Source organism: Theropithecus gelada, chromosome 17 (assembly GCF_003255815.1).
Source record: "Theropithecus gelada isolate Dixy chromosome 17, Tgel_1.0, whole genome shotgun sequence".
In the NCBI taxonomy this organism is placed as follows: Eukaryota; Metazoa; Chordata; class Mammalia; order Primates; family Cercopithecidae; genus Theropithecus; species Theropithecus gelada.
The window spans coordinates 65,021,559-65,048,927 of record NC_037685.1 but is presented as its reverse complement, the minus strand read 5'-3'; the positions used below and the strand labels follow the sequence as shown (position 1 = coordinate 65,048,927).

At 37.6% G+C, this 27,369-nt stretch overlaps 1 protein-coding gene and 1 pseudogene across 2 annotated transcripts in view; both read left to right on the top strand.

Moving 5' to 3' along the window:
* STARD13 (StAR related lipid transfer domain containing 13) overlaps positions 1–27,369 on the top strand; it is a 553,154-nt gene that overhangs the window by 113,797 nt on the left and 411,988 nt on the right. The window contains exon 4 of the mRNA XM_025364225.1: positions 24,436–24,570. Within this exon, the coding sequence (XP_025220010.1) occupies positions 24,541–24,570 (30 nt within the window). The 5' untranslated portion in view covers positions 24,436–24,540. The remainder of the gene's footprint in view (positions 1–24,435; positions 24,571–27,369) is intronic.
* On the top strand, positions 14,088–15,468 carry LOC112610751 (annotated as a pseudogene). The gene has a single exon (XR_003116480.1). The product of XR_003116480.1 is annotated as a developmentally-regulated GTP-binding protein 1 pseudogene (transcript).

Sequence of the window (27,369 nt, the reverse complement as noted above, 5' to 3'; positions counted from 1 at the left end):
CTTAGTATAAACTATAGGTAGTTTGAGATTTAAAATGTGGCAAACGAAAAGATTTGAAAGTCTGAGAACTGTTAACACAAAAATAGGGCAGTATAAAGGGTACAGAGATTCAAATACCAATGAATGACAAAGAAAAGAAAAATTGGTCCAATACTTAGTCAAAATGTGACTATTAGTACTATTAGGCTAAAATTAAAAGTATTAATAAGTCTATCCATTATAGCAAATATACTGCCAAAAAGCTCTAAGACACCTTTAACAGCTGAATCAACTTATTTCTTATTTCTTCTTAGACAAATGCTTTTTGCCACAAATACTCATTATACATCTACTTACATACTATGTTCTTAGAAAATAAGAGAATAAAATCAGAAAAGGAGACTTTCACATAATAATAGGAAATATTTTTGAAAGAAAATCTGATGTGGCAATCCTAATCTAATTACTGTATCAAATTCAACCAATTCTCAGTTGAAAGTAAACTAGAGTATCATTTCATAAGAGTGTTTACTGATGAAATTAGCCGGGATGAATTGCAATGTTAACAGCCATGATAAATAAATGTCATAAAATACTTATTTTAGTCAACAGAATAAGGTTGTTTAATAATTGTCTTAGTCCATTTATTTTTTTTTTAATAAAGGAACACCTAAGGCTGGGTAATTTAGGAAGAAAAGAGGTTTACTTGGCTCAAAGCTCTACAGGCTGTACAAGAAGCATGGTACCAGCAGCTGCTTCTGGTGAGGGCCTCAGGCTGTTTCCACTCGTAGGTGAAGGGGAAGGGGAACCTGCATGTGAAGAGATCACATGGTAAGCGAGGAAGCAAGACAGAGAAGCAAGAAAATCGATAGGAGGGAGGTGCCAGGCTCTTAACCAGCTCTGGCAGGAACTAACAGAGAACTCACTCATCATTACTAGGTGGGCACCCAAGCCATGTGTCAGGGATCCACCCCTATGCCTGAAACATCTCCCACTAAGCCCCACCTCCAACACTAGGGATCAAATTTCAACATGAGATTTGGAGGGATCCAACAAACCAAATGATAGCAATAATGCTCCCAAAACACAGCAGGTATATGAAATGTAGCATTACTAATGAAGTGTGCTGTACATCTTATCTGCCTGCTTCGTTAGTGACTTTATTATAAGACAGGTTTAAAATGAGGCAAAGAACATGCACCTTTCGGGCCAGGCACAGTGTCTCACGCCTGTAATCTCAGCACTTTGGGAGGCTGAGGCAGGCGAATCACGAGGTCAGGAGATCGAGACCATCCTGGCTAACACCGTGAAACCCCGTCTCTACTAAAAATATAAAAAATTAGGCGGAGTGAGGTGGCTCACACCTGTAATTCCAGCACTTTGGGAGGCCAAGGCAGGTGGATCACCTGAGGTCGGGAGTTCAAGACCAGCCTGATGACCATGGAGAAACCCCATCTCTACTAAAAAAAAAACATACAAAATTTTAGCCAGCAGTGGTGGCACATGCCTGTAATCCCAGCTATTCAGGAAGACTGAGGCAGGAGAATCACTTGAACTTGGGAGGCGGAGGTTGTGGTGAGCCGAGATCACGCCATTGCACTCCAGCCTGGGCAACAAGAGCAAAACCCCGTCTCAAAAATAAATAAATAAATAATACAAAAAATTAGCCGGGTGTGGTGGCACACGCCTGTAGTCCCAGCTACTAGGGAGGCTGAGGCAGGAGAACTGCTTAAACCCGGGAGGCAGAGGTTGCAGTGAGCCGAGATCGGGTCACTGCACTCCAGCCTGGGCGACAGAGCAACACTCCATCTCAAAGAAATAAAACAGAAAAAACAACCACCCAAAAAAAAACCCCAAAACGAAACAAAACCATGCACCTTTCCTTGATTTAAAGGATTCATCAGTAATTATCCAAATACATGGTACTAGCCTATTAGGGAAATACTATGGTTTTAAAACAATTGTTATCAATCTTTTTTTCTTCTTTCCATGAAGGCTCATTCAGGGTAAGGGGCAGAGTGGGAGAAACTTAAGTCCAGTAAACAAAGTAACAGTGATTTAAATAAAACTGAGAACCAGAAAACCAACTGCTTTCTACATTTTAGAAACTGATTATCACAAACATAAACTTATCTAACAATATCGGTATTTCTATTTGTAGCAAGCATAAGAGTTACAGTGTGCAGCACACTTTAATAACTGTGTGATTTAATTACTGTGTCAGTAAAGGCAGTGGCAGAGTCAGATTTTGACAGAATTGAGAAAAGTCCTGCTGAAAAGATGAGACAAGTTCTGAGATGATCATTTTTTACAATGTAAGCACTGTACATTTATAAATTACATGGTAGGGAAGGGAGTGAGCTGGGGGTAGAGAATTCTGTAAAACAAGGGAACTTGAAGAAATGCGAAAGACTGAAAAAACCTGGCATCTTCCAAAGGGTAAAATTAGTATATTTGTTTACTTTGTCCTTAATTTTAGTCATTTCTAATTTAACAGCTAAAGAACAATTACTTTATAATAATTGAAATATTTAGTATATTTGGTATTACAGCACCCTCTATCACATGATCATATACAGAATACATTTCTATGAACTGGCTGCTTTAATCTGTGAAATTTCATTTATGTAGTTCTCTACTGGTTCTAGGGTTTAGTTTGCGACTTCCCATCCACGGAGTCAAAAGGACTACTAACTTGTGCAGGCTTAGTATCACCAGTATGATTTAGTACTGTCTCTCTACTACAATAGCAAAAAGCATTATTGACAAAGCAATCCTGCACTCTAAATTATTCCAGGTGTAGTCCTAGTACCAATAGCATCAGAATCACCTGAGATTTTATCAGAGCTACACTTACCCAGCTCTATCCCCAGACCTTCCCTCCCAGTTATAACTTCTGGGGTTGAGGCCCAGCAATCTGTTTTAACAAGCCTTCTAGAGAATCTGGATGCCTGCTCAAGTTTGAGAACCACTATCATAGGAGAAACACAATCAAAGAGCGAAGTTAACATGTGCTACCTAAAATCTAAAGGAAATTTGTTTCACTATGTATTTTGACATCCGCAGCACCATTCCAATGAAACACTGAAAGTAACAGTTAGTACTCCAAGCTTACAGGAAAATCTATGTTTACAAAAAACTCATTAAAGGAAAATGTGTTGATTTTGCTAACTTTGGGGGAATTATTTTTCCTCTTATTATCTAAAAGAAACATGACATGCAAACGAAACTACATTTAGTCTGAGCATTTCGGAGGCTACCTTTCTGAAACTTCCATGGCCTATTTTAAAGCAAATTACTACATTCTGCTTCTCGATGGGTTCCTAACACATACACAGCAGGCGTTTACAACAGCGCTTTAATAGGCGAAAGGAAACAAAAGCTTTTACAGCAGAGGCCAATGTAAGCCACAAAGCTAGTGCCATCTTCCTACTCGGCAATTAATACAGGGTCCCAGTCCTCACAGATTAAAGAACTGATATGGGGAAGACTGGGAATGACCCAGCAACAACGCATAAGGAAGCAAAAAATAAAAGGAAACCGTTTCTTCTGGACTTAAAACTAGAGAAAGAACCCAGTTTCCGCTCCATTTTGGGTTTGTAAAGCTGCTCCTACAAGCAGCTTCCGCTTCAGAGTCGCCGCAAAGTCCCTCCCGCGCAGGAACTCGGCGGGGCGGAGACTCCGGTCCCTCCCCGTCCAGGGCGGGAGAAAGGAAAGCAGGGGCCGCGGTTTCTCTGGAAGGTTCCGAGAGAAGAGCGCGTGCCACCTCGCGGGTGGCGGGAGACTGGGCACCAGATGGCGCTGCCGCACCGAGAGCCAGAGCCTGGGCCGCTGGGGAGAAGGGAAGAGGCGTCACCGGATCCCTTCCTTTGCGCTGGTTGCCGGAAATGCGCGCCGCAACTAGCCTCTGGTCCCGGATATTAAGACTTCTGGAGGGTTCCCGCGTGAGGGCGGGGCCAGAACCGGAACCGAACGGCGACCGACGGGCCTCGGAGCGGAAGCCCGGGGCGACGCCAGCGGGCCCTAGTTGCTGGCGCGCGCCTCGTCTTGGCGGGAGCGCGAGGGGCGGGGTCTTGCCATGCGCTTGCGCACTTTGGGGACGTAGGTGCCGCGGGCGTGTGCGTCTTTTTCCATCTTTGTACGTTTGCTAGGCGGGTAGGGCGGCAATGGTGGCGTAATGGGTTTTGTTTTTAATCCCGCCCACGGGGTTTGGGTTCTGGCTGTGCGTCAGGTTTCTGGAAGGCTTTGTGGAAAGTTAATGGTATAAGAGGCAAAACTGGATCTGTACTTTTTTCTTAGTCCTTAGCGATCCAAGTGCAGTCTGGGTGCGGTCTCAGTACTAAGATGGACCAGCCTTCCCCTCTAAATCTTAGTGAACCGGCTTGATCCCCCGGTCTGTTCATCTTTAAGTGTTTATTCCGAGAAGGTAGGGGTGTCAAAAGGAATAAAAAGGGCACACAGACAAATAGACTATTCGTGTGGAACCAAAAAGATTTTAAAATTATTTAAGAAAGCATGTCTTCGTGTTTTATAAACTTTTTTAGCAAACGATTTTCTTAGGGAGTTGTGTCAGTTTTTAATTTTTGTCAATACACAGTTTTATATTCTGTGTTTTGTGGTGTGGCCTTGGTCTTTCATCACATTTAACTAAAGGAAAGCCTCTTGTGCAGATGTGTTCCAAAGGAAAATTTTGTCACTTTTTCACTTTTAAATTTTAGACGACCATAGTAGTTTCCGAAAGTGCGTTGGCTTTGTTTTTAGATGCTGCAAGGAAACAACCAAGTGTGTTGCAGAATTAAAATCTGGATGAGTCTGCATCCGCCCTGTTTAATTTTAAACTAATTCTAAAAATGTCAGCTGTGCAAAGTGCTCAGTTCTCCTGGAAAATTTCTTCAGCCTTGGTAAACACTTTTATCTGGATTTCAGAGCTCTTTGCAGTCCATGGCCTATATAAAAACAATACTTGTAAAAGTCAGAGAGAAAGGAATACAGGCATTCAAGTAGATGTTTTGAAAGAAACAGCAGTGGACCGGATGATATAAGAAAGATTGTCCGAAATTGCCAAATAAGTATATTTCATTCTTTTTTGCTAAAACCTTTAGATAGCCTTGGTAGTTGGTAGTGGAAAGAACACTGCTGTGACGTGAGGAGTACCATGGCATCTGTTTATGTAAAAGCTAAGGGGATATTGCAATATCATTAAAAATTGGTCAGAAATAGGGCAAGAAGGAGGCAAGATACCCAAAGGGGAAGAAAAGGGGAAAATGTTGGAAGATACTAGAAAACGTGAAAGAGGTCAGAGCTGAAGCTGTAATCTTGGAAGAGTGATCTGAAAGATTGCAAAATAGCTTTTAGACCCTAAAATCAAATGTGTGGAATAAAGAATCAGTTTATTTCATCATTGCATACTTCAGCTTTGGCTATACCCCATTGAGTTGCTTACTTTTTTTTCCGACTTTCCCATCTTTGTCTATATTGTATATAAACAACCGTAAATTGAGGGATTGCTTCATTTTGCTACCATTATACTATTAAGTTACACTAACATAGCTCTTCACAGTTTAAAGAATACACATATATTCAGAAATAGTGGCATTGACTCCTTTGCAAATATCTTCAACTCTTACCCCTCACTTTTAGCACTTGCCCGGCAAAACTCAAACCATGGATGAACCCCTGCGTGCGTTTGTCTTTTCTGAGCTTGGGCCCAGCCTGGTAACTGTTGGGGGCACTAGTGTGATCTCACACCTAAATTGGCTCTGCATATTGATCAGCTCTCCTACTCCTTTGCTGTACTGACTTTACCCCTTCCTTCTGTAATCCAAATATCTCATTCTTTTTCCTCCTCAAATTATCAACTTCCTCCTCAACTAATGACTTTGCCTCACACTTTATTGAAAAAAGAATTGTGAGCATAAGCCAAGAATTTTCGTTTATTCCCACCATCAAATCTATTTGTGTCTGCACTCATCAAACATCCTTGTATAGTAGTCCCCTTTATACATGGTTTTGCTTTCCATAGTTTCAGTTACCCACTGTCAACCGAGGTCCAAAAATATTCAATGGAAAATTTCAGAAATATAAATTTTGAATTGCTAGAAGTTGTAAGTAGTGTGATGAAATCTCATGCTGCCCCTCTCTGTGCCTCCCAGAACGTGTGTCCTCCCTTTGTTCAGCATCCACTATCACGGTTATCACCTATCACCATATCAATGAGCTTGGATTCAAGTAAACTTAATTTTTCTTAATGTCTCCAAGGCCCAATAGTAGTGATAGTGGCAATTTCGATATGCCAAAAGAAGCCTTAAAGTGCTTCTTTTAACTGGAAAGGTGAAAGTTCTCGCCTTAAAGAATCTCCTAAGGTCACTAGGAACCAAGTGGTTGGTAAGAATCAGTCTTCTATCTGTGAAATTATGAAGAAATAAAAAGAAATTCGTGCATAATATATTTAGGGTAGGGTATTCTCTGAAGTTTCAGGCATCCACTAGGTTCTCGGAACATACCCCTGAGGCTAAGGGGGAACTACTATAGTTTAAAAGGGGGACAGGTCTTTTTATCAAATGCCAACACTTGCTACTTTTAGTCTTTAGTTTTAGCCATTAAGTGGGTATATTTTCAAAACTTTTGCGTATTTTAAAACTAAGTTGTTTGTAATTGAGTTGTAGAAGTTATTTACATACTATGCGTATGCCTTTTTTGTCAGAAGTATACGTCGTGAATATTTTTCTACCAGTCTGTGGCCTGCTTTTTCATGTTCTTAATAGTATCTTTTAAAGAGCAACTTTTGTTTGTAAGTTGTATTTTTCTAGGGATTTGTACATATCCAAATATTCATTAGCATAAAGCTGTTCATAAAATCCTCTCATTTCTAAGATTCACAATATATCTTATTTATGTTTATGATCCGCTTAATTTTTAGTATGGCACAATAATGGTTGATAGTCATATTTTTCAAAATGGAAATCCTGTTATTCTAGTAGCATTCGTTAAAAATATCATTTTCTTCATTGAATTACCTTGGCACGTTTATTAAAAATCTACCGATCTTCTGAATTTCTATTCTATTCAATTCCGTGGATAAATGTCTGTTCTTAACCCAGTCCCACGCGGTATTGATTACTGTAGCTTTATACGTCTCGAAATCAGATAGTGAAAGTAGTTTTTTCCTCAAAATTACTTTGGCCATTCTAAGTCCTTTGCATTTTAATATAAATTTTTAAATTGTCATTTCAATTTCTAAAAACGTCTGCTGGGATTTTGAATGGGATTCTGTTAAATTTATTCATCAACTTGGAGAGACTTGACATCTTAAAAATACTGAGTTTTCCAATCTATGAACATGGCATATGTCTCCTTTTATTTTGATCTTTAATTTCTGTTTGTAATTTTCAGCATACAAGTATTGCACATACATTGTTAAGTTTCTTCCTACACATTTTGTGGTTTTTATTCTAAGTGTATTTTTTTAGTTTAAGTTTGTTGAATCATTTTATTTCAGTTCTACAATTTTCTTATGTATAGATTCTGCATCTCTAGTATTAATAAATTCAAGGCCGGACGCAGTGGCTCACGCCTATAATCCTAGCACTTTGGGATGCTGAGGCGGGCAGATCACAAGGTCAGGAGATCGAGACCATCCTAGCTAACATGGTGAAACCCCGTCTCCACTAAAAATACAAAAAATTAGCCCACCATGGTGGTGGGCACCTGTAGTCCCAGCTACTCGGGAGACTGAGGCAGGAGAATGGCGTGAACCCAGGAGGCGGAGCTTGCAGTGAGCCGAGATTGTAACACTGCACTCCAGCCTGGGCGACAGAGCGAGTCTCCGTCTCAAAAAAAAAAAAAAGGAAATTCAATAGTTTGTGCCCGTTAACTCCAATATTTGGATCATCTGTAGATCTTGTTTCCATTATCTTTTGCTTCTGTTTCCTGATATGCCCAGAAATTCTTTATGAAATGTTGTCTTTGTTTATGAAAAAAAAAAAAAACAAAAACAAAAAAAACTGGACTCTGAGTGGTGTTTTTTCTTCTATAAAAGATTTACTTTTGCCTCTGTTAGGAAGCTAGGCTAAGGACAGAGCACCTTAATCTAACTTAATCTAATATGGAAGGGAGATTATTTCAAACTGGTTTTCAGACTTTGTTAGGTCTGGCCTATTTCAGGTTCGTTCTTACTCTTGGGGGTGGTCCTTTCTGTGTCCCAGCTGAAAGCCGAGGTGTCAGCCCTTCCCTCTTTGGTGGGCCCTGAACTCCCATTTTTATTTTCTCGGCTCGTGGACTCCTGAAAGGAAGCTCTTCTCAGCTTGTCTGCTTCTTAGTTGCCATTATCTGTGTAACTTCTCAGCCTTTGAAACAACTTCCAAATTGTTGAATACGGTAAGGGGAAAAGAGTCAAATATGGGCAGACTTCTCTGCACCCTTCTTTGGGATCTTGCCCTCTCAAGATCCTTTTTGTATTTTACTCAGATTTCCCTAGTTCTGCACAGTTCAGAGGTGGGGTCTATTTTTTTAAAAAACCCTCATCATCTGAGAGTCTTGATGATAATAAAGATAGGCTCTTTTTTCTGAACTAGTGTCACTAGTTTTAGTTTCTAAACATCAGAAACAACACAGAAGACATGGAAGTGACTTTCCGTCTTACTTGGAGGTGTTTGTGGGACCTCCTGGTGGTGATAGCCCCTTGCCACAGATGGGTTCCTAGGCAATGCCCTAGTTCTCTTTAGAGTTGTCCTGACTCTGCCTTCTGTATGGGGAAGCACCCTCTGTTCCTTTTGCTGAGAGATGAGGATACTTCTGTTTCCAGGCAAGCCAAACATGACTATGCTGTAGCTGTAAATTCAGTCTGTCACCTTTGGTGCTCTTAAAATACAAGCATATGTTCCAGTCAGACAAGAAGAAATATATCTTTTCTTTTCTTTTCCTTTTTTTTTTTTTTTTTTTTTTGGTGCCAGTAAAGAAATACATACTTCCCGGCCCAGGAGTGGATTTGATTTTTTACCATAATTTCAAGGAATGATTATATAAAACATTGCCCACAGGTCTGTGAGTGTCCTGTAGAAAGATCGAATGATCAGGATTTAATCCAAGACCCCTCACTTTCTACATGGGTGTAATTGAGCAAGTTATTTAACTTTTCTGAGCCTCAGTTTCCCTAAAGTGCCAAATAAGATATCTACTTGCCAAGATTGGGTTTTTAAAAGTTTGTTTGTAAAATGTCTGATACATAATGGGTTCTTTATTGTTTTTAAAATTATACAAAAAAACAGTTTTAACTTCAAGGGGCAATGTTAATCATAACTTGTCTGCATAGCAGCAGTATTTAGGAAGCCACAACATTTCCAGATTTCTGCTCATCACTTAGTTTGTTTTATTCAGTAAACATTGACCGGACTCCCACTAAATGCTGGACGCTGCACTAGGATGCAAAACCAGTGAAACAATAACCTGTCTCACAGCTATGTAAACAACTTATTCGTTTTATTGAAAGCCATGATCAGAACTGTTCTGAAAGTTTTCTCATCTGTAGTGTTCAAGTCGTGGTATTTGCTCTCTGGCTGCTCTTTAATGAATCCTGAAATTGTTTTTATAACCTAAAATAAAATTTTATGATATGATAAAATAACCTAAAAGAAAATCTGATTAAAAAGTTTATTTAATGTGGAATAAAATTTAATATAAAGCAGCTCTAATATGAATAGCAAGGGAAGTTTGTTACTAACCAATAGAACAATATAATGAGGCAGTTTCGCTAAGACTGTATGACAAAATGGAACCTGAACTCTGCTCCAGTGTATTAATAATTAGTGTGACTTTTACAGAGATTGGAGGGTAGGCTGTCATCAGACATCACAGGGAAGTTCTGTTCCATAAGCTGGCAGAAGCAATTTCTTCTTTCTTTAAAGAGGAAAACCGCGTTTTATAGTTGAGTGTTCACTAAAAGAGGTATCTACTAGTTTTTCCCTTTTAATCCTGCTTTTCAGATTGTGCTAGCCCAGGGAGAGTTGTAAACCCCTTGAATATAAGACATTGGCTTCCGTTTTTATTATGTCAACTCTCATATGCATCTCTAATGTTTGTCTAATTTTTATCCTACCAAGAGAGCATAATCATTATGCAGTAAATATGGACTGAGTAATATTACAACATCTCAGATTCAGGAGACTCTCCCATGATAGGAAAATATATTTCAGAATCAAATACTCTTATTTCCTGAGCTTCATTTTCTTTATTATTTTTTATTCATTTTCATTTTCCTAACTTATAGAATAAACAAATGCAGCTTGGAACAGTTAAAAAGTTTCTTACAGTTATTGATAATAAAACAGTCCAAATTATGTTACACTAAATTTTATAAATTCCTGGCTTTAAAAATACATATGATGTAATGGCATGTTAAATAACGGCCAATACTATTTAGTTGTCTTATTTTCCATTTCTGTTTTGCTTCACCGTCTTACCGTTTTATCTTCAACCTTTGAATCTTCAGTACTCTTAACTGTATCACTGAGGATTAACAATCCTATATATTTAATTTATTTACATGCACACACAGAAAATGAAATGTCACATCTAGAGTAGCTTTCCCGTAACCCAGCTCTATTCATGTCCCCAAAATCACCGATGCTCTTATTCCAGATCATGATGAGGACTAGCTGGGGTGTTAAGTCTGACATCTGTGTGTTCTATAAGGGATCACTCAGTCCTCTTCCATTCCAGTAACTTAAGTATAGATTTTTGGACTGTCATCTCGCCTTTTATAATGTGCTTAGATGGAATCAGTAAAACAAATGTGCCTTTTATTTCCCTGAATGGGGTTATTGTAAAGAAACAAGAAGCCATAAATAAGGGTGCAAATTTCCCTTTATCCCCAAAACACAAATAGTCACATTTGAGGACTAGAACATGTTTACTTCAGCTTTTGTGATAAGAGAAAGAATGTAAGTTTTTTATGTTCAAAATAAAGTTGACCTTGGTGCAAAACAACCAATATGTTTTAAGAACTTTCTCCTCCTTTGAAGCAGGCCTTTGTTATATCTCTAATTAATATAATTAAGTTATTTTGAAAATCAAAATAATTAATTGATGTTTTTGTTTCTCATCTGTTCCTGGAAGTTGTGTTTTTAAGTTACTAAAATACAATTTTATCTTTAATTGATTGCCTTTGATTCTCTGTGATAAAACTTAAAATACAAAATATCTTTTACTTACTTGTATCGATCTGAAATTGTTATAGTTCAAGAATATTTGTATGTAACTCTTCTAAACTTCTTTGAAATCATCAATATAAGTTTAAATGAAGACTTGGGGCTAAAATTTCCAGTGAGTGCTTTTTTCACTTTTGTTTTTATTTTTGGCGAGTCGTATTCAGATTTATGTAATGAAGAAAACCCCTTTTGGTTCTCCTTTTTTTTTCTTTTTGAGACGGAGTTTTGCTCTTGTCACCCAGACTGGAGCACAATGGTGTGATCTCAGCTCACTGCAGCCTCTGTCTCCTGGGTTCAAGCGATTCTCCAGGCTCAGCCTCCTGAGTAGCTGGGATTACAGGCACACACAACCACACCAGGCTAATTTTTGTATTTTTAATAGAGATGGGGTTTCACCATCTTGGCCAGGCTGGTCTCGAACTCCTGACCTCAGGTGATCTGCCTGCCTCGGCCTCCCAAAGTGCTGGGATTACAGGCATGAGCCACTGCACCCAGCCCAGTTCTCCTTTTATTATGTCCAGAATTTGGACATAACATCTTCTTTCATCAAGAAAATGGTACATTTTCATTTGTTCTGCTTTTCATCTTTGGGATTAATGTTTCATTTGTCATGAATAGTTTGGATGGTAGATAACCATAACTTGACTAATAAAAGGAAAATACGTTTTTATAAAATAATGTTAAAACAGGCACAATCGTTAATCTCATAGTGCTTATACTAGACACTTAAATTAAGAAGAAGGTAAATATATCCAAAGGCCACTGAAATGTTCTATAATAATTGTAATAGTGTTTCCACCATGTATTCTATATATAAAAATACATTAGAAAAGGTTCCTTTTCTCCTGCTTAATATTGTACATGATCACAAAATACACGTATGAAAAAACAGCCTGTGGTTTCAAATATCTTTAAAACAAGGATTACATGACTAAATTAAATATTTGATAAACAAAAAACCTTTTTAAAAATGTTGAATTCCAATGGCTACCTGTTGAATTACATTTAAAACCAGACAGAAAATACACACTTCTTTCTGTCCTACTTCTTCTACTATTTTCCCTGTCTGGTGCATAACATTCTTAAACTGCTTAGAGGAAACTTGACACAGAGCAGTGCGTCATCCAGTTAGTTCATGTGGCTGTCACTGAGCTTGAACACCATGCCAAAGAAGATACTCTAAAGGTCTGATAACTCAAAATAATATAATTTGTAAAGGCCTAATATTTTATGGTAGGAGACTGTAGGACATAAAATAGACATTCTATTGATGAGAAATCTGAGACTGTAGAAAAAGTGAAAAGCACACCCAGCTGACAAAAAGAGTGATTTCAGGGTTGCTAATAGACTTTCCTTGCTTGCCCCAGAGCATTCCTATTGTGATATCATCACTCCACTTACCTCTATTTATTGATTAGTTGTCAGTTACTTTTGAAAAATCCTAAGCACAAAGTTCTGACCAGTCTTCTGATGAACATAAAGTAAGTATAAGAGATGTCCTTCCTTTCTAGGAACTTTGAGAGTAATTGAAGAAAAGAGGCACATTCACGTAATGGGAAACACCTTATGACGACGTGTGCTATGAGAGCAGAGAAGAGCATAATAACATTCAGCATTTGTTAAGAGCTGAACATGTGCGTAGAGCTTTATATCCAGTCTTCACAGTCATGATCAGGGTGGCTGGGGAGGTCTCCGTGGAAGAGGTACTCAGGTGTTTGAAAGTTTTTTTGACACTAAATACGAGGAAATTGTAAGCAAAGGCTTTGGTTTAAATTTGCATGTGATCTTGCCATGTACTTCCTAGCCTTTTCAATTTATATAAGCATAAATCCACTTATTTACCAGATGTAATAACTTCATTGAATGTAAACAACTTGATAGGTGAACAACAACAAAAAAAGAGCTTTGTTTTTTCGTTTTGTTGTTCCTTCAAATATGTGCAAGGAATATTTCTTCTCTACTTTGAATGATTTCTCAGGTGGGTGCCATAGCATTTCCAATCATTTTAAAATAAAACATCCTCTGGTTACCTTTTGGCACAAGAACAGTTTCATTTAAATATGCAGAACTTTCAGACCATTTAGAATCACATAGCTTCATAATCTTACCTAATTTAAAGCTGCTTCCCACTGCTAAGCCCTGCTATGGGCAGAGAGGCCTATGGCGGTTGGCTTCTCTTTTGCTTTCCTATCTTGCTCTATTGCTCCTCACCCAGTCTGCTACCTGCAGTGTCTCATCCTCCAGGTTCTTACCAGGTAGAAAAGACTGGGGGAAAAGACCCAGGTTTACATGGTCACTACTCTAACAATCTGGAACTGGCATTCTTGGGGCTTTGACTGATTCTAAAAGTACGTCTTTATGTTCCTTTGTCTGGAATCTCCAGTGACACAATTCTCAGATTGGCCTTTTTCCCACTGGCCACTTAGGACTTCAGCCAACATTTAGCCATGGGTGACTGATATATTCGCCTCACCCAGGTTCTTTCTGTTGGGGTCCCATTGCCCCAGCCCCTTTGGAGAAATTTTCTTGGCTGATTTCGTCACCTGGAAGGTGCCTATCTGGTCCACAAGAACCACTTGTACTTCCTTGACCCAGTTTTATGTGGAAATACAGTAATTGTCTTACAGGACCACTGCTGCACTTTAGATTCCTCATGTCTGAATCAGACACCAGACAGGAATCAGATTAGTTCATAATGACATGAGATACAAATAAACAATTGCTCGGAAGTACATTTTTATACCCATATGACATAAATTTCTCTCCTGTTTTCATGAAAGGAATTTTGTACACACATTATTCCAGGTATATTAATAGCATACAAGTAAAAGTCAAAGCATTACAACTTTGACGAAAATAAACAGAATGCTTTTAGACTTCAAGATAGAAAAATTTCTGGGCGGTGGCAGTTTGGCTGCGGGTGTGTGAAGGGAGTCAGTGTGGAGGCCACAGGGTACTCGCCACGATGAGCAGCACCTTAGCTAAAATCGCGGAGATAGAAGCCGAGATGGCTCAGACTCAAAAGAACAAGGCCACAGCACACCACCTGGGGCTGCTTAAGGCTCGTCTTGCTAAGCTTCGTCGAGAACTCATTACTCCAAAGGGTGGTAGTGGGGGTGGTCCAGGAGAAGGTTTTGATATGGCCAAGACAGGTGATGCTCGAATTGGATTTGTTGGTTTTCCATCTGTGGGGAAGTCGACACTGCTTAGTAACCTGGCAGGGGTATATTCTGAGGTGGCAGCCTATGAATTCACTACTCTGACCACTGTGCCTGGTGTCATCAGATACAAAGGTGCCAAGATCCAGCTCCTGGATCTCCCAGGTATCATTGAAGGTGCCAAGGATGGGAAAGGTAGAGGTCGTCAAGTCATTGCAGTGGCCCGAACCTGTAACTTGATCTTGATTGTTCTGAATGTCCTGAAACCTTTGGGACATAAGAAGATAATTGAAAATGAGCTGGAAGGCTTTGGCATTCGCTTGAACAGCAAACCCCCCAACATTGGCTTTAAGAAGAAAGACAAGGGAGGCATTAATCTCACAGCCACTTGCCCCCAGAGTGAGCTAGATGCTGAAACTGTGAAGAGCATTCTGGCCGAATACAAGATTCATAATGCTGATGTGACTCTACGTAGTGATGCTACAGCTGATGACCTCATTGATGTGGTGGAAGGAAACAGAGTTTATATCCCCTGTATCTATGTGTTAAATAAGATTGACCAAATCTCCATTGAGGAATTGGATATCATCTATAAGGTGCCTCACTGTGTACCCATCTCTGCCCATCACCGCTGGAATTTTGATGACCTATTGGAAAAGATCTGGGACTATCTGAAACTAGTGAGAATTTACACCAAACCCAAAGGCCAATTACCAGATTACACATCCCCAGTGGTACTTCCTTACTCCAGGACCACAGTGGAGGATTTCTGCATGAAGATTCACAAAAATCTTATCAAAGAATTTAAATATGCTCTGGTCTGGGGTCTGTCTGTGAAACACAATCCTCAGAAAGTGGGTAAAGACCATACGTTGGAGGACGAGGATGTCATTCAAATTGTGAAGAAGTGAAACTTTTCCCCTTTCCCATCTGCCGGGCGAACCACAACAGCCTTCCCCATGATCAAGCACCCTACCCCAGTTCTTTCTGGTTTTGGCAGTCACTGGATCAGGATCCAGGGGAGGGAGATGGAGGCACCCAAACTGGAACTTCATTTGTCTTACCTTGGTGTCACCTTGTATGTCGAACTGCATAAAAGATCTGGTAGGCTGGTCAGCTACATACAAAAAAAAAAAAAAAAAGATAGAAAAATTTCTTACAAGCACAGCTATAAAAAAAGAAAACTAAATCAAGGGACCAGAAGAAATGCTAAAAGTTATTATTCAAGAAGGAAAAAAGATTAGAAGTTACATATTGAAAGAGTTCACCATACACCTAAAAAGATCAACCCACAATTATAACATCAAGACATTCTACCACAATTAGGGGTTTTGATTTTTTAAAATCCTTTGAATATTTGGAGGGGAAAAGAGCACATGATTTATAAGAGATTATAATTAGATAAACTTCAATTTTTTTCAATAGCAATACATTAGGTTAAAAGAAAAGGTAACATAATTAAGATTCTCAAGGGAAAAAAAAGTATGTACCAAGCATTTTGTGTCTGGAAAAACTTACTTTCTAGAAAAAAGGGCATGAGGACTCATGAGATCTTTCTGAACAGCCTGCTAGAAAATGAGCTTCAGGTAACAGGTGAGCAGAGTGACAGCCTACAGACTTTGCTGAGCTGCAATAGAGACTTCATGGGAGAACTAAGAGTAAATGAAGGCTAAGAGGAAGAGAAAATAGTATATAATCACTAAAAAGATGGGGATAGAGGGGGGATAGCACATGCAAAACCTTTTCTAGTGTTTTCAGTACTTCTGTTGGTGGTAGCATTAGGATTGTTATTTTGAGACTATTAAGTGTATAATATGAGATAAAAAACAAATGCATAATTATGGAATATTCTGATTCTGTCATAGTCTGTGTCCTTGAGAACCAAGATTCTCAGTTTAGAAGAAAAGAGATACAGATGTAATAGATTAGAGACTAAGTAAAAGTCCTGTAGTCTTACATTCAAACTGGAAGTATTGGATATGAACTCATGAGTTTTCTCTCACCACTCTCTTCTCTTCCTTTCTGTCTCTATGTCTATTGAAAACACCTAGAAACAATGACCAACCCAGTGGTAATGACTCTCCCTATTGTTTGGATTGTGTTCTTGAAATAATTCCTTATTTAAAGAAACCAGGGCTTCTAGGAGAAACTTCCATTTCTAGGCTTAAGGAAGGAAATGTGTAAGATGAACCTAGAACAGCTTGTCATACCATGGCAAGGTAGCTATCAAACACTACCAGGGTCTCAGAAACCAAATTGACAAGGTACCCACTAGCTCAGGACAGAATAATTTGAATGTCATTCACAAGAATAATTACAGTGAATTGAAACTTATCAAATATATTTAAATCCATGGTTCATAATGATACTTTTTAAAAAATAGCTGATCGCCTTTAGAGCATAAGTGTGTTAGTCTGTTTTCAACACTGCTGATAAAGACACACCCAAGACGACAATTTACAAAAGAAAAAGGTTTAATGGGCTTAAGGTTCCACGAGTGGGGAGGCCTCACAATTACGGTGGAAGGTGAAAGACACGTCTCATATGGCAGACAAGAGAAGAGCGGTTGTGCAGGGAAACTACCCTTTGTAAAACCATCAGATCTCATAAGACTTATTCACTATTATGGGAATAGTACAGGAAAGACCTGCCCTCATGATTCCATTACCTCCCATCCATTCCCTCCCACAACACGTGGAATTGTGGGAGCTACAATTCAAGATGAGATTTGGGTGGGGACACAGCCAAACCATATCAATAGGGAACCAATTCATTATCTTGAAAACTAATAAAGTGAAAGGATGAAGTATTCTGGTTTCCTATATGAACTGTAACACTAGGTAGTCAAATAGTAAATGAGGGAAAATATCACTGTATAAACATATTCCAACTCATAGATGAAAAAAGAATTAATGTATCACTGTGTTGCAGCGCCTAATGAATGAATACATATAGGTATTTTGCATGACTAGCTGCTAATATCATTAAAAAGACAGCCAGACATTATATACCTCTTGATGGAAGCACACAACACTACCTATAGTCATGTCAAAGGGATTAAACTCAAATCTTAATTAGCTCCTGGTTTTCAGAAAAACAGAAGACAAGAACAAGTTGAAGTGTGCAATTGAACATGCAATTTGCAAAATTCAGATTGGGAAAACTCTTGGATTTTTCAACAGATAAACTATAAGAAAAATAGGTTATAGATGAAAACACAAAAGACATCAAAAATGTATAAAGGGGCAAGACTACACTTTAACACCTAAGGATGCACATGAACACATAAAGATGCATCTCAGTGATAAACAATGAAAAATGCAAGGAAATAATTACTGTAAAAGCCAGAATAATGGTTACTTGGGTGGGGGGAAGGGAATTGCAATTGGTATGGGATATTTGGAGCGGTTTGGGTCGGGGAGTTCTTGCACAGTTTGACTTCTTGATGTGGTGGTGGTTAAAAGGTTGTACACCTTACTTTATGAAGTCATGCATCTGTTTTGTGTGCTTTTCTGTATTTCCCCTTTATTTCCTTTATTTCACAATAAAAATAAGATGTTGAAGAAGCATTCACCAAAAAAAAAAAAAAACAAAAAAAAAAAAACCGAAAAACAAAAAAACACGAGTAGAGGCAAGGGAGAATTAAGTTCAAATTTAAAATGTTAGGATACCAGCAATTATTATGCATGTTAACTCTTTGATATTTATGTAGGCTCCTTTTCTAATTTTCACAATTGTAAAACACATCAATAAAAAAAATTTCACAGGGCTCCCATTACCTACAGCAAAATTTCAAACTCCTTAATATGTGATTTCTTATCTGGGGCTCCCCATTTACCTTCTACAGATCATTCGCTGCCAGTACCCCCTAGGCACCATCAGATGGACTCAGATAAAATCCTCACTATTCTTTGAGCATGCTGTATTCTTTTTGTGCTTTCATGCCTTTGGGATTCCCATCCCCTGAAATACCGCTATTCTTCCTGCTAAATTTAGTTTAAAGGTTACAACCTCTATGAACACTTCCTTTTCCCCTAGGCAGAATTATTTGCTTTTTTTTTTGTCTGTTTTCCCATATCGTTTTGTACATACTTTGGCTTAAATCCTTTCGATAGATCTGTCTATATGACCCTTTCTCCTTAGTTTAGAGGTCTTTAGGAAAATATGTTATATTTATTTTTATTTCCTCAGTCCTGGGACACACTTGGCATATGAATGAATGAATGAATGGCTGGCTGGATGAATGAATAAATGAATGAATGAGAAGAGACAGGAATTGAGGGCTCCAAAGATATACTTTGTTGTAACACCACTGGGTTCAGGAACAAGATGCAGGTTTCTAAATCAACTATGTACTAGTGAAAAATAAAGGCATGAAATTATAAAAACTTGTTCCATATGTAATTTTTAAGTAGAACTGGACATCAACATGACTCTTCTGTGTTCTCACATCTCATGCTTTATTCCGTTAGTTTCTGTGCATCTTCAACAGATCACATCATGGGATTTGGAAGAGATATTTGGGTTATTCAATCAACATGGCACTAACTTTCTTCTTAGTCTGTTATGTTCGGTCTCTGGTTCCTTTTTCTGCAGTATTCAACCCAGCAGAAAGAGCATAGTCATGGCTCTCATAAAGTGTATAACACAGTTAGATCTCTGGCTTCCTGAAGCTCTGTCAATATCTTGTGTAAAATATGACCCAAAAAATAAAACAGGAAGTAATAAAACCCTATGAATAAATCCTATTAGTATCCCCATTTATTCCAATGAGATGGCAGAGGCATTGGGAGGTTAAGTAATTGGCTGAAGTCACAAGTTACCCTCTTTACATGAAATTTTGGCAAAAATTAGAATGATAATTTTATTACTGGCTTCCTGTACAGTAAGCAGAGGAATCATAATGTGAACTTAGGCAGCAGCCCACTTTCACTACACTAAATATAAGCACTAAAGAGATGATCGTTACTGTGACGAAAAAGAGAAATCTTGTGACCAGCACTAGGAAGTGTGAAAAACTGGAAGGCCTCTTATTTCTCAGATGTGGAATCAGTGGTGTCTTTCTTGCTAATTTAGCAGGAGAAATAAATTAGTCTCAGTTATAGGAAGATCTGAGATTAGAAACATTTTTAAAGATAAATTCAATACAAATTATGTTAGCTTAGGGCTGGGTGTGGTGACTCATGCCTGTAAACCCAGGACTTTAGGAGGCTAAGACAAGAGATCCCTTGAGGCCAGGTATTTGCGATCAGCCTGTGTAACACAGCAAGACCTCATCTCTACAAAAATAAAGAAAAAAAAAGTTGGCCAGTCATGGTGGCACACCCTATGGTCTCAGCTACTTGGGAGACTGAAGCTGGAGGATAGCCTGAGCCCAGGAGTTTGAGGTTGCAGTGAGCTACGATTGTGTCACTGTACTCCAGCCTGGGTGACAGAGGTGACCATATCTCAAAAAAAAAAAAAAGTATATATATATACACACACACACACGCCTCTACTCGTGTGTGTATATATATATATATATATATACACACACACACGGATATGGATATGGATATTGTGTGTATATATATATAATATTAGCTGGAGAAAACTTTGATATGTGTTTAAACTTCATCATGTTTTGAGTGTTCTCTGGAGGTTCATTACACAAACTTCTTTTTTGAGATATAGGACAAATCTATCTGAAGAATAAATGTCAAAGAGAACTTTCAGTCTATGCTAGGCTCTGACATTCAGCCAATTTCATTTATATTTGGGACCAAAAACTAATGTTACATTACTTATGGCTTTTGGATATTAATGGTCAGTTAACGGATTATTAATAGTATTCCAAATGTTTTAAAATATGGATATTTCTTTATAAATGTGCATTCCTCTAGAAAATTAAACACGTGATGGTCTTTAGTTTTCATATCATCTGAGTAAGATTCTTGTTTGCAAATCAGGAAATTTTAAAATGGCATGCTATAATTTTAAATATTATATAAAATTAAAATTTGTATAATTATTTCAGAAATGTCCTAGAATTTTTTAAACAAAGGGGTTACCTATCTGTATTTTTATTTTTTTCTTTTATTCTGAAAAGAACAGGATGAATAAAGGAATCAACTCTATTTCTCCTGGCTTGGACAGTCCACCACCTGATTCTTTGCTGTATTTGCATCCATATGAATATCTTAACTCAGAAATTTTTTCCTAAGTTCTCTTTATATGAAATTTGGGCAGAGATTAGGAAGAGAACTTTAGTATTGATTTTCTGTAATTCATAATTGATTTCCTTTCATTGCTCAATTATATATAGTAGAAACTATTCAGTGATGTCTATTACATCAGTAAAGTTGACTGTAGTAGACTATTACCTATTCATAGCAACCTTACAGAATGACTATAAGGATAGCATTTAAAAAAATTTTTTGTGTGTGAGGGAAGGGGTCTGGAAAAGGAACAAAGGAAGGGGTATTGTTTGAGTAATATATGAACTACAAAAAGTAAGTAATGGATAAAGACCCATGGGAAAAAAGTTTGAAAAATCGGGGATTATATTCCAAGAAGCAATGAAATTTGACAGAAAATTCTTGTTCACTTATTTTGCAGTCCAAAGATATTAAATTAAACCCTTAAAACTATGTATTTAAAATAATATAGAAGAGGCTAAAATATAAAAGAAAAATTCTAAGGAACAAAACTTAATAAAATATTTTTCTAGCTGTGTCACTTTTTTGTCAAAGAAGAAAACAGTTCTTTTGATCACTGGGGCTCCCCATTTGTGATGGTTCTAAAAACAACACTTCAAACCACTGTCATTATTTAAAATTCACATCACATGATCCTCAGGACAGCTCAGAGACACAGGAAGTATTGTCTTCCCTTTCTCTATCTTTACATTTTCATTATTCTTTTATCAATTTACCTGTCATGTATTAACATAATAATAGCTAATATTAACTCATCACTTAGTATGTGCCAGACACTTTTCAAAGTGCTTTACCCTTATAAACTCCTTACAGTCCAGAGAGTGCAAAGCATTACCACTTCCAGTTTTACAGAGGAGGGAACTTAGGTACAGAGAGAAAAAGTAACTAGTCTGTAGTCTGTAGCTGAAGTGTCAGAGCCTGGCTTTGAACCCAGAGCTCTAGCTCCACAGCTGGCATTCCTAACTACTTTTTCGCTCTCTTGGTATGGTGGCTATAAAAGTCAACTAAAACTTATGGTCCTAGGGAAGAAGCACGCAGAGAAAGCCATGGAAATAAGAAATTCAGACTTCATTTAACAAATATATATTGAGTATTCACCCTGTTTCAGTTACTGTGCTAAGTGCTTAGCTACATATTACAAATATAACTTATCTGTAAGGATTCATAGCTTCCATATTTAGTTTATGAAACTAATATCTTCTTGATAGAAAAATTAACAGAGAACGTAAATGAATGTGGCTGCAAAAATACCAAAGAAAACACCAGCTAACCAAATTCAATAGAATTGAAAGGAATTGCATGTCACAACCAAGCACAGTTGATTTCACAAGGTTAAGGATGGTTTAATAATTGTAATAATTATTGCCAGGCACCATGGCTCACACCTGTAATCCCAGCACTTTGGGAGGCCGAGGTGGGTGGATTACCTGAGGTCGGGAGTTTGAGATCAGGCTCACCAACATGGAGAGACCCCATCTCTACCAAAAATACAAAATTAGCCAGGCATGGTAGCATATACCTGTAATCCCAGCTATTCAGGAGGCTGAGGCAGGAGAATTGCTTGAACCCAGGAGGCAGAGGTTGTAGTGAGCTGAGATCACGCCGTTGTACTCCAGCCTGGTCAACAAGAGTCAAACTCTGTCTCAAAAAAAAAAAAAAAAAAAAATATATATATATATATATACACACACACACACACACATATATGTAAGGTGCCTTAACATGCATTTAATAAGTGCTGTGAGGGGTTGTGTCTGCACCACGAGAGCTCTAGAAAGCTTGCGGGTCATAGCAGTCAAGTCCTTCCTGCAGAGGCAATTTCATTTTCCAGTCTCCACAGGTATCCATCATCTACAAGGTTAACAGGATCCCAAGCCCATTAACCAGCTGAACAAGGGTCTACTATGGAACCCACCCTTACTGGGAGTTAGTCTTCTCCCTCGTGGAAGTAGGCCTGGGCCAGTATATAAAGAGAAATATGATGGAGTAGAGAAATCACTGAGAAGAATCAAGAGATGTTAGCTCTCATTTGCTATGGGATTCCAGTCAACTTGCCCTCTTTAGGAATTATTTTATAAAATTAGACTGACACAACTCACCTCACAATGTTGCTGGGAAGAAAAAAAGTTTAGTAATATACATGAAGGTATCATACACAGGATCTCAAGTTAATATCCTTTCATTGAATGTTAGGTTTTCCTGAATAAGATACAGTCCCTAACTTCCCAAAGAAAAGGCAGACAATCCCTGAGCTGCTGTACTGTGACAACAGCAACAAGAGCCATACTTATGGGACTTTCATGTAGTACAGGACAACCTACTGAACTAGGTACCAATATCACCCTCATTTTACAAATGAGACCACAGCAGGTGTTCCTTTAGGCACCTATCAAACTGTGTCTACACTAGCTGGCAGAAATAGGCATTAGTAGTAATCGGAAGAGTGCAGTACTAATTAGGTAATCCAACGGCCAACTGCTAATCGGCAACTCTCCTGGCTGCCCATTCAAGGTAGTCTCATTTGTTGCTATTTTTTTCTCAAATCTAAGAACTTTCATACCTTTTAAAGTCATTGCGTACATGAAATAAGACATGGCCCCATTAGATTCCTCATGGTGTTTTCTCAAGGGCTGGCGTGTGTGTATACTCTTTAATGTCCTTCGGAGTCTTTCCAGATACATTTTTGAGCTAGGAAATTTCTATAAAAAAGAAAAATTGGGACATTCTTTCAAAAAGAGGTAAATATATCAAGTACACAGCAGTAACTATCAGAAAATATTAGCTACTATAATCATCACCATCTTATTATCATCATAAGCAAGACAAACATAATTTTTAAACAGCACATTTAAAAATTCTCATCAGACTTGGCATACTCCTGTGTACTCACATTCTGGCAGATGCCAAATCTGCCAGGCACAAGGAAGTGTTGAATAAATGTCAAAACGTATTGTTTTATAGGTGAATTAACATTTGAGGAAATTGGGTCCAGTGTTAGGTAGCTAGTATTTGGCAGTGCTAGATTCATGTACAAGTCGGTTTATTCTAGATTCCCCCTCCCACCAAAACAACCTCTGATAATCTCTGAGTAAAATTAGTTAAATAAAAGATTTACAGCTCCAGCCTTTCCTGCTTCTGCAGATCTGATACTTTCTCCAGACAGAATATGCCAAGACAGAACATTGCAATAGAAGCTTCTAGATAACTTGGACATAGAGAGATGCAGAAGACTTCCAAGCAATGGGAGGAATTAGTAAAGACAAACTTATTACTTCAGTTTGATAGAAATTTATCCAACTTTCTTAAAAAGAACTTTTTAGAAACTTTAGGGTTCTCTTCATACTAATATATTAATACTTTAAAATAATTTTATTGCATAGTTAACCTTCAGAAATATAATCTTATAAATTGTTCTCCACTATTACAACATATGGTCTGAAATCATAAGGCTTAAAAGACCATTGTGGCTCTATGGACATCATTTTATTATTTCAATTTTTCAATATTTATGTGCACCATAAATATATACAATTTTAATTTGTCAATTAAAAAATAAATGATTATAATAAATACATAAAATATCTCTGATTTTGTTTTTAAAGTTTTAGAAAATGCCAATATAGTTCTATACTTTATCTTGAGAGTTTACAATCACTTTTAGTTTATAAACTTACATTGTCAAGCCCTTAGGCTTTACTGAGACTGATCTCACTAACCAAAAATGTCTTGGAAAAATTATTAATATTTAAGAATATTCTTACATTTTACATCAATTTTCAAAATGGTTGCAGTTTAAAAAATTTTTTTGTTGATATAAGTCATTAATTTACTTGAACTATTGCCTAAGGATAGTCCTTTATACATGAAAAAAAACCTCTTTAAAATTTTTTTTTACAGGATTCTATAAACCTGGAGAGTAATCCTAAGAAAAATCATCAGGAGAAAGGAATTTGTAGAACTAAAACTGCAAACATCCAGAATCTTGATGGTGTGCCAAGCCAAATGTCAACTGGAACTCAACCAAAAACTAAAGTAAGTTTTAGTTTTCTTACATGTGCCCCTGGTGTGAGTGTCCTGCTCTGTTCACACAGTGTAATTCACCAAGGTAAAAACAGCACCATGTTCACAAATTATCTATTTTTCTTGTTTGTTTTTCAAACTTAACATTAGCGTAAACTAGTGTTTCACTGCAACAGGAGAAAATTTGTAATGAGAACATATATAGTTGTTAATATTTATAAAATTAGAAAAAAATGCTTTTGCTGAAGGTAAAACGGTTAGTCCGTTGTAACCATGGCAGTGGATTGTACACACTTCAATTCATCTCTTCATTTTGAGTAAAAGTTTATGCTGCAAATGCAAATTTCCTTGAACTATGTTTAAAAAGTCTCCCTGTTGGGTTAGTCTGTCTCCCACTGTTCGGAGATCCAGAAAAGAGGTCTAAGAGTGGGAATCACATCTAGAAAACATTAGCTACTAACATTCAATTCATTTTGTTTAGAAAATTGCCTTTGTTCTACCAAGCTGAAAATAATATAGAGCTTTGTTGTTGTTGTTGTTGCATTTTGAGGTATAGTTTTAATGAAGAAAAAGTTGACCAACGTTTTCTATAGACATTTTACAACTTTTCATTATATTAATAACTTTTTTGAATCTTTTAAATTTTTTTTCACTTTTTAAAAATTGAATCTGAAAGTAGACCTTCATAAGTCCTGACCAGTGTTAGATATAGAAGGATTTTTAAGTAAGAATTTGCAAGATTGTATACACTAGCTTATAGTTCTTGATTTTATGATGCCTTGCCTGCTTTACAATGGAAAAAAGTAGTAATAGGGCCGGGCACAGTGGCTCACACCTGTAATCCCAGGACACTGGGAGGCTGAGGCGGGCAGACCACGAGGTCAGAAGATCGAGACCATCCTGGCTAACGCAGTGAAACCCTGTCTCTACTAAAAATACAAAAATTTGCCGGGCGTGGTGGCGGGCACCTGTAGTCCCAGCTCCTCGGGAGGCTGAGGCAGGAGAATGGCGTGAACCCAGGAGGCAGAGCTTGCAGTGAGCTGAGATTATGCCACTGCACTCCAGCCTACTCTATCTCAAAAAAAAAAAAAGAAGGGATAATAATTTTACAAATAAATATGAAAGGCAAACATCATGTGTCATCCTGACAGTAAACAAGACAAACTTTTAAAATTACCTAGAAAGGGATAATTTAAGAAATTACTCAGCAAGATATGGGCAGGGTTAAGGTAAATCAACAATTCTAAAGTGTCGGTGGCTCAGCAAGATCTTTGACCTTCACAGAGAAATACAGCCACAGCCAAACTTCTGCCTGCAGGGAAGAGGCTCAGGGAATAAATACCCAATTTCTTCCTCCTCCCATCTTCTAACCTCCTCCTGGGACCTCCTGCTGGCTGAATCCATAGAGAAGTCAGGAGGAAAGGAGCTCAGCTGGTCCATTCTTTAGAAACTGTGTCCCACAGGAAAAGGTGGAAAAAAGCAGAGAGTAGTTTCAGATGGTCAAATGGAAAATATTCAGCACACGTGATAATAAAATAACATTGTTAACTGCCGTGATTGAACATGGAATATGTTCCACGCACAAGGCTAAGCTCTTCACGCACATTGCCTATTTCATCCTTACAACAGCCCTACAAGGCATTACTACCTTAATTTTCTAGAGAGGAAACCTGATCTTCACAACATGGCAAAGTTACCCAGGTAGCTATTCATGTTATGCTGAATTTACAAATGAGAAGACCAAGGCCTAGCAAAGGTAGGTGACTTGCCCAAGGGGGCAAAACCAGTACTCAAGTCCGGGTCGCCGTGCTGTCTGTCACTACCAATACACAAGGGAGCTTTTGTAATGCCTTCATAAAAAGGTAATGCATATTACCAAGTGAAATAAGGCTACATACTGTATAATTTCAACTATTAATACATGAAAAAGGCAAAATTAAGAAGACAGTAAAAAATCCGAGGGTGCAGGTGTTATGTGGAAAGAAGGAGAAATAGGCAGAACATGGAAGATTTTTTGGGGGAATGAAACTACTGTGTATGATACTATAATGGTGAATACATGTCATTCTATATTTGTCAAAATGAATTACAATAGAATATACAACACCAACAGTGAACCCTACTGTACACTATGGGCTTTGTGTAATAATGATATGTCAATAGAGGTTCCTCATTTGTAACAAATGTACCACTCCAGAGTACGATGGGCCATGTTGATGATGGGGGTGCTGTGCATGTGTGGAGCAGGTGCCATATGGGAAATGTCCATACCTTGCTCTTAATTTTGCTGTGAACCTAAAACTGCTCTAAAAAGTGAAGTTTATATTTTTTAAAAACATTGCTTTCAATTAAAAAAAGAAAAATATAGCACATCTTGATTATATTTACTGTGATCCACATTTTGTTTCTTTTTGGTAAATAATGCCTGATAAATAGTATTAAACTTCTACACAAGACTTCCTACTTGGAACATTCCTCAGCCCAAGAATAAAGTATTTATTAGATATTTATTGATTTTCTTAAAAATTAACAATGAAAGTTAGAAAGGAGAAAGCCATTATCTTTAGTTTAATGCTATAATTCATTGCCTATTGCCTCTGAAGGGAGCGTAATTTATTAAAGAGGCATTTGGGACTTGCCTTAGCTGCTTTCCTAAGAGTATTTTTTTTTTCATCTTGTTTCTTTTTTTTTTATAGTAAGCTCTTAATTATCCTTGGGCAGATAATTTATTTCCAAATTAGCTCATTCATGATAGGGACAGAATAACTTTGTAAATTATTGTGTTAAAAAAAATAGGGAATATTTAATTTT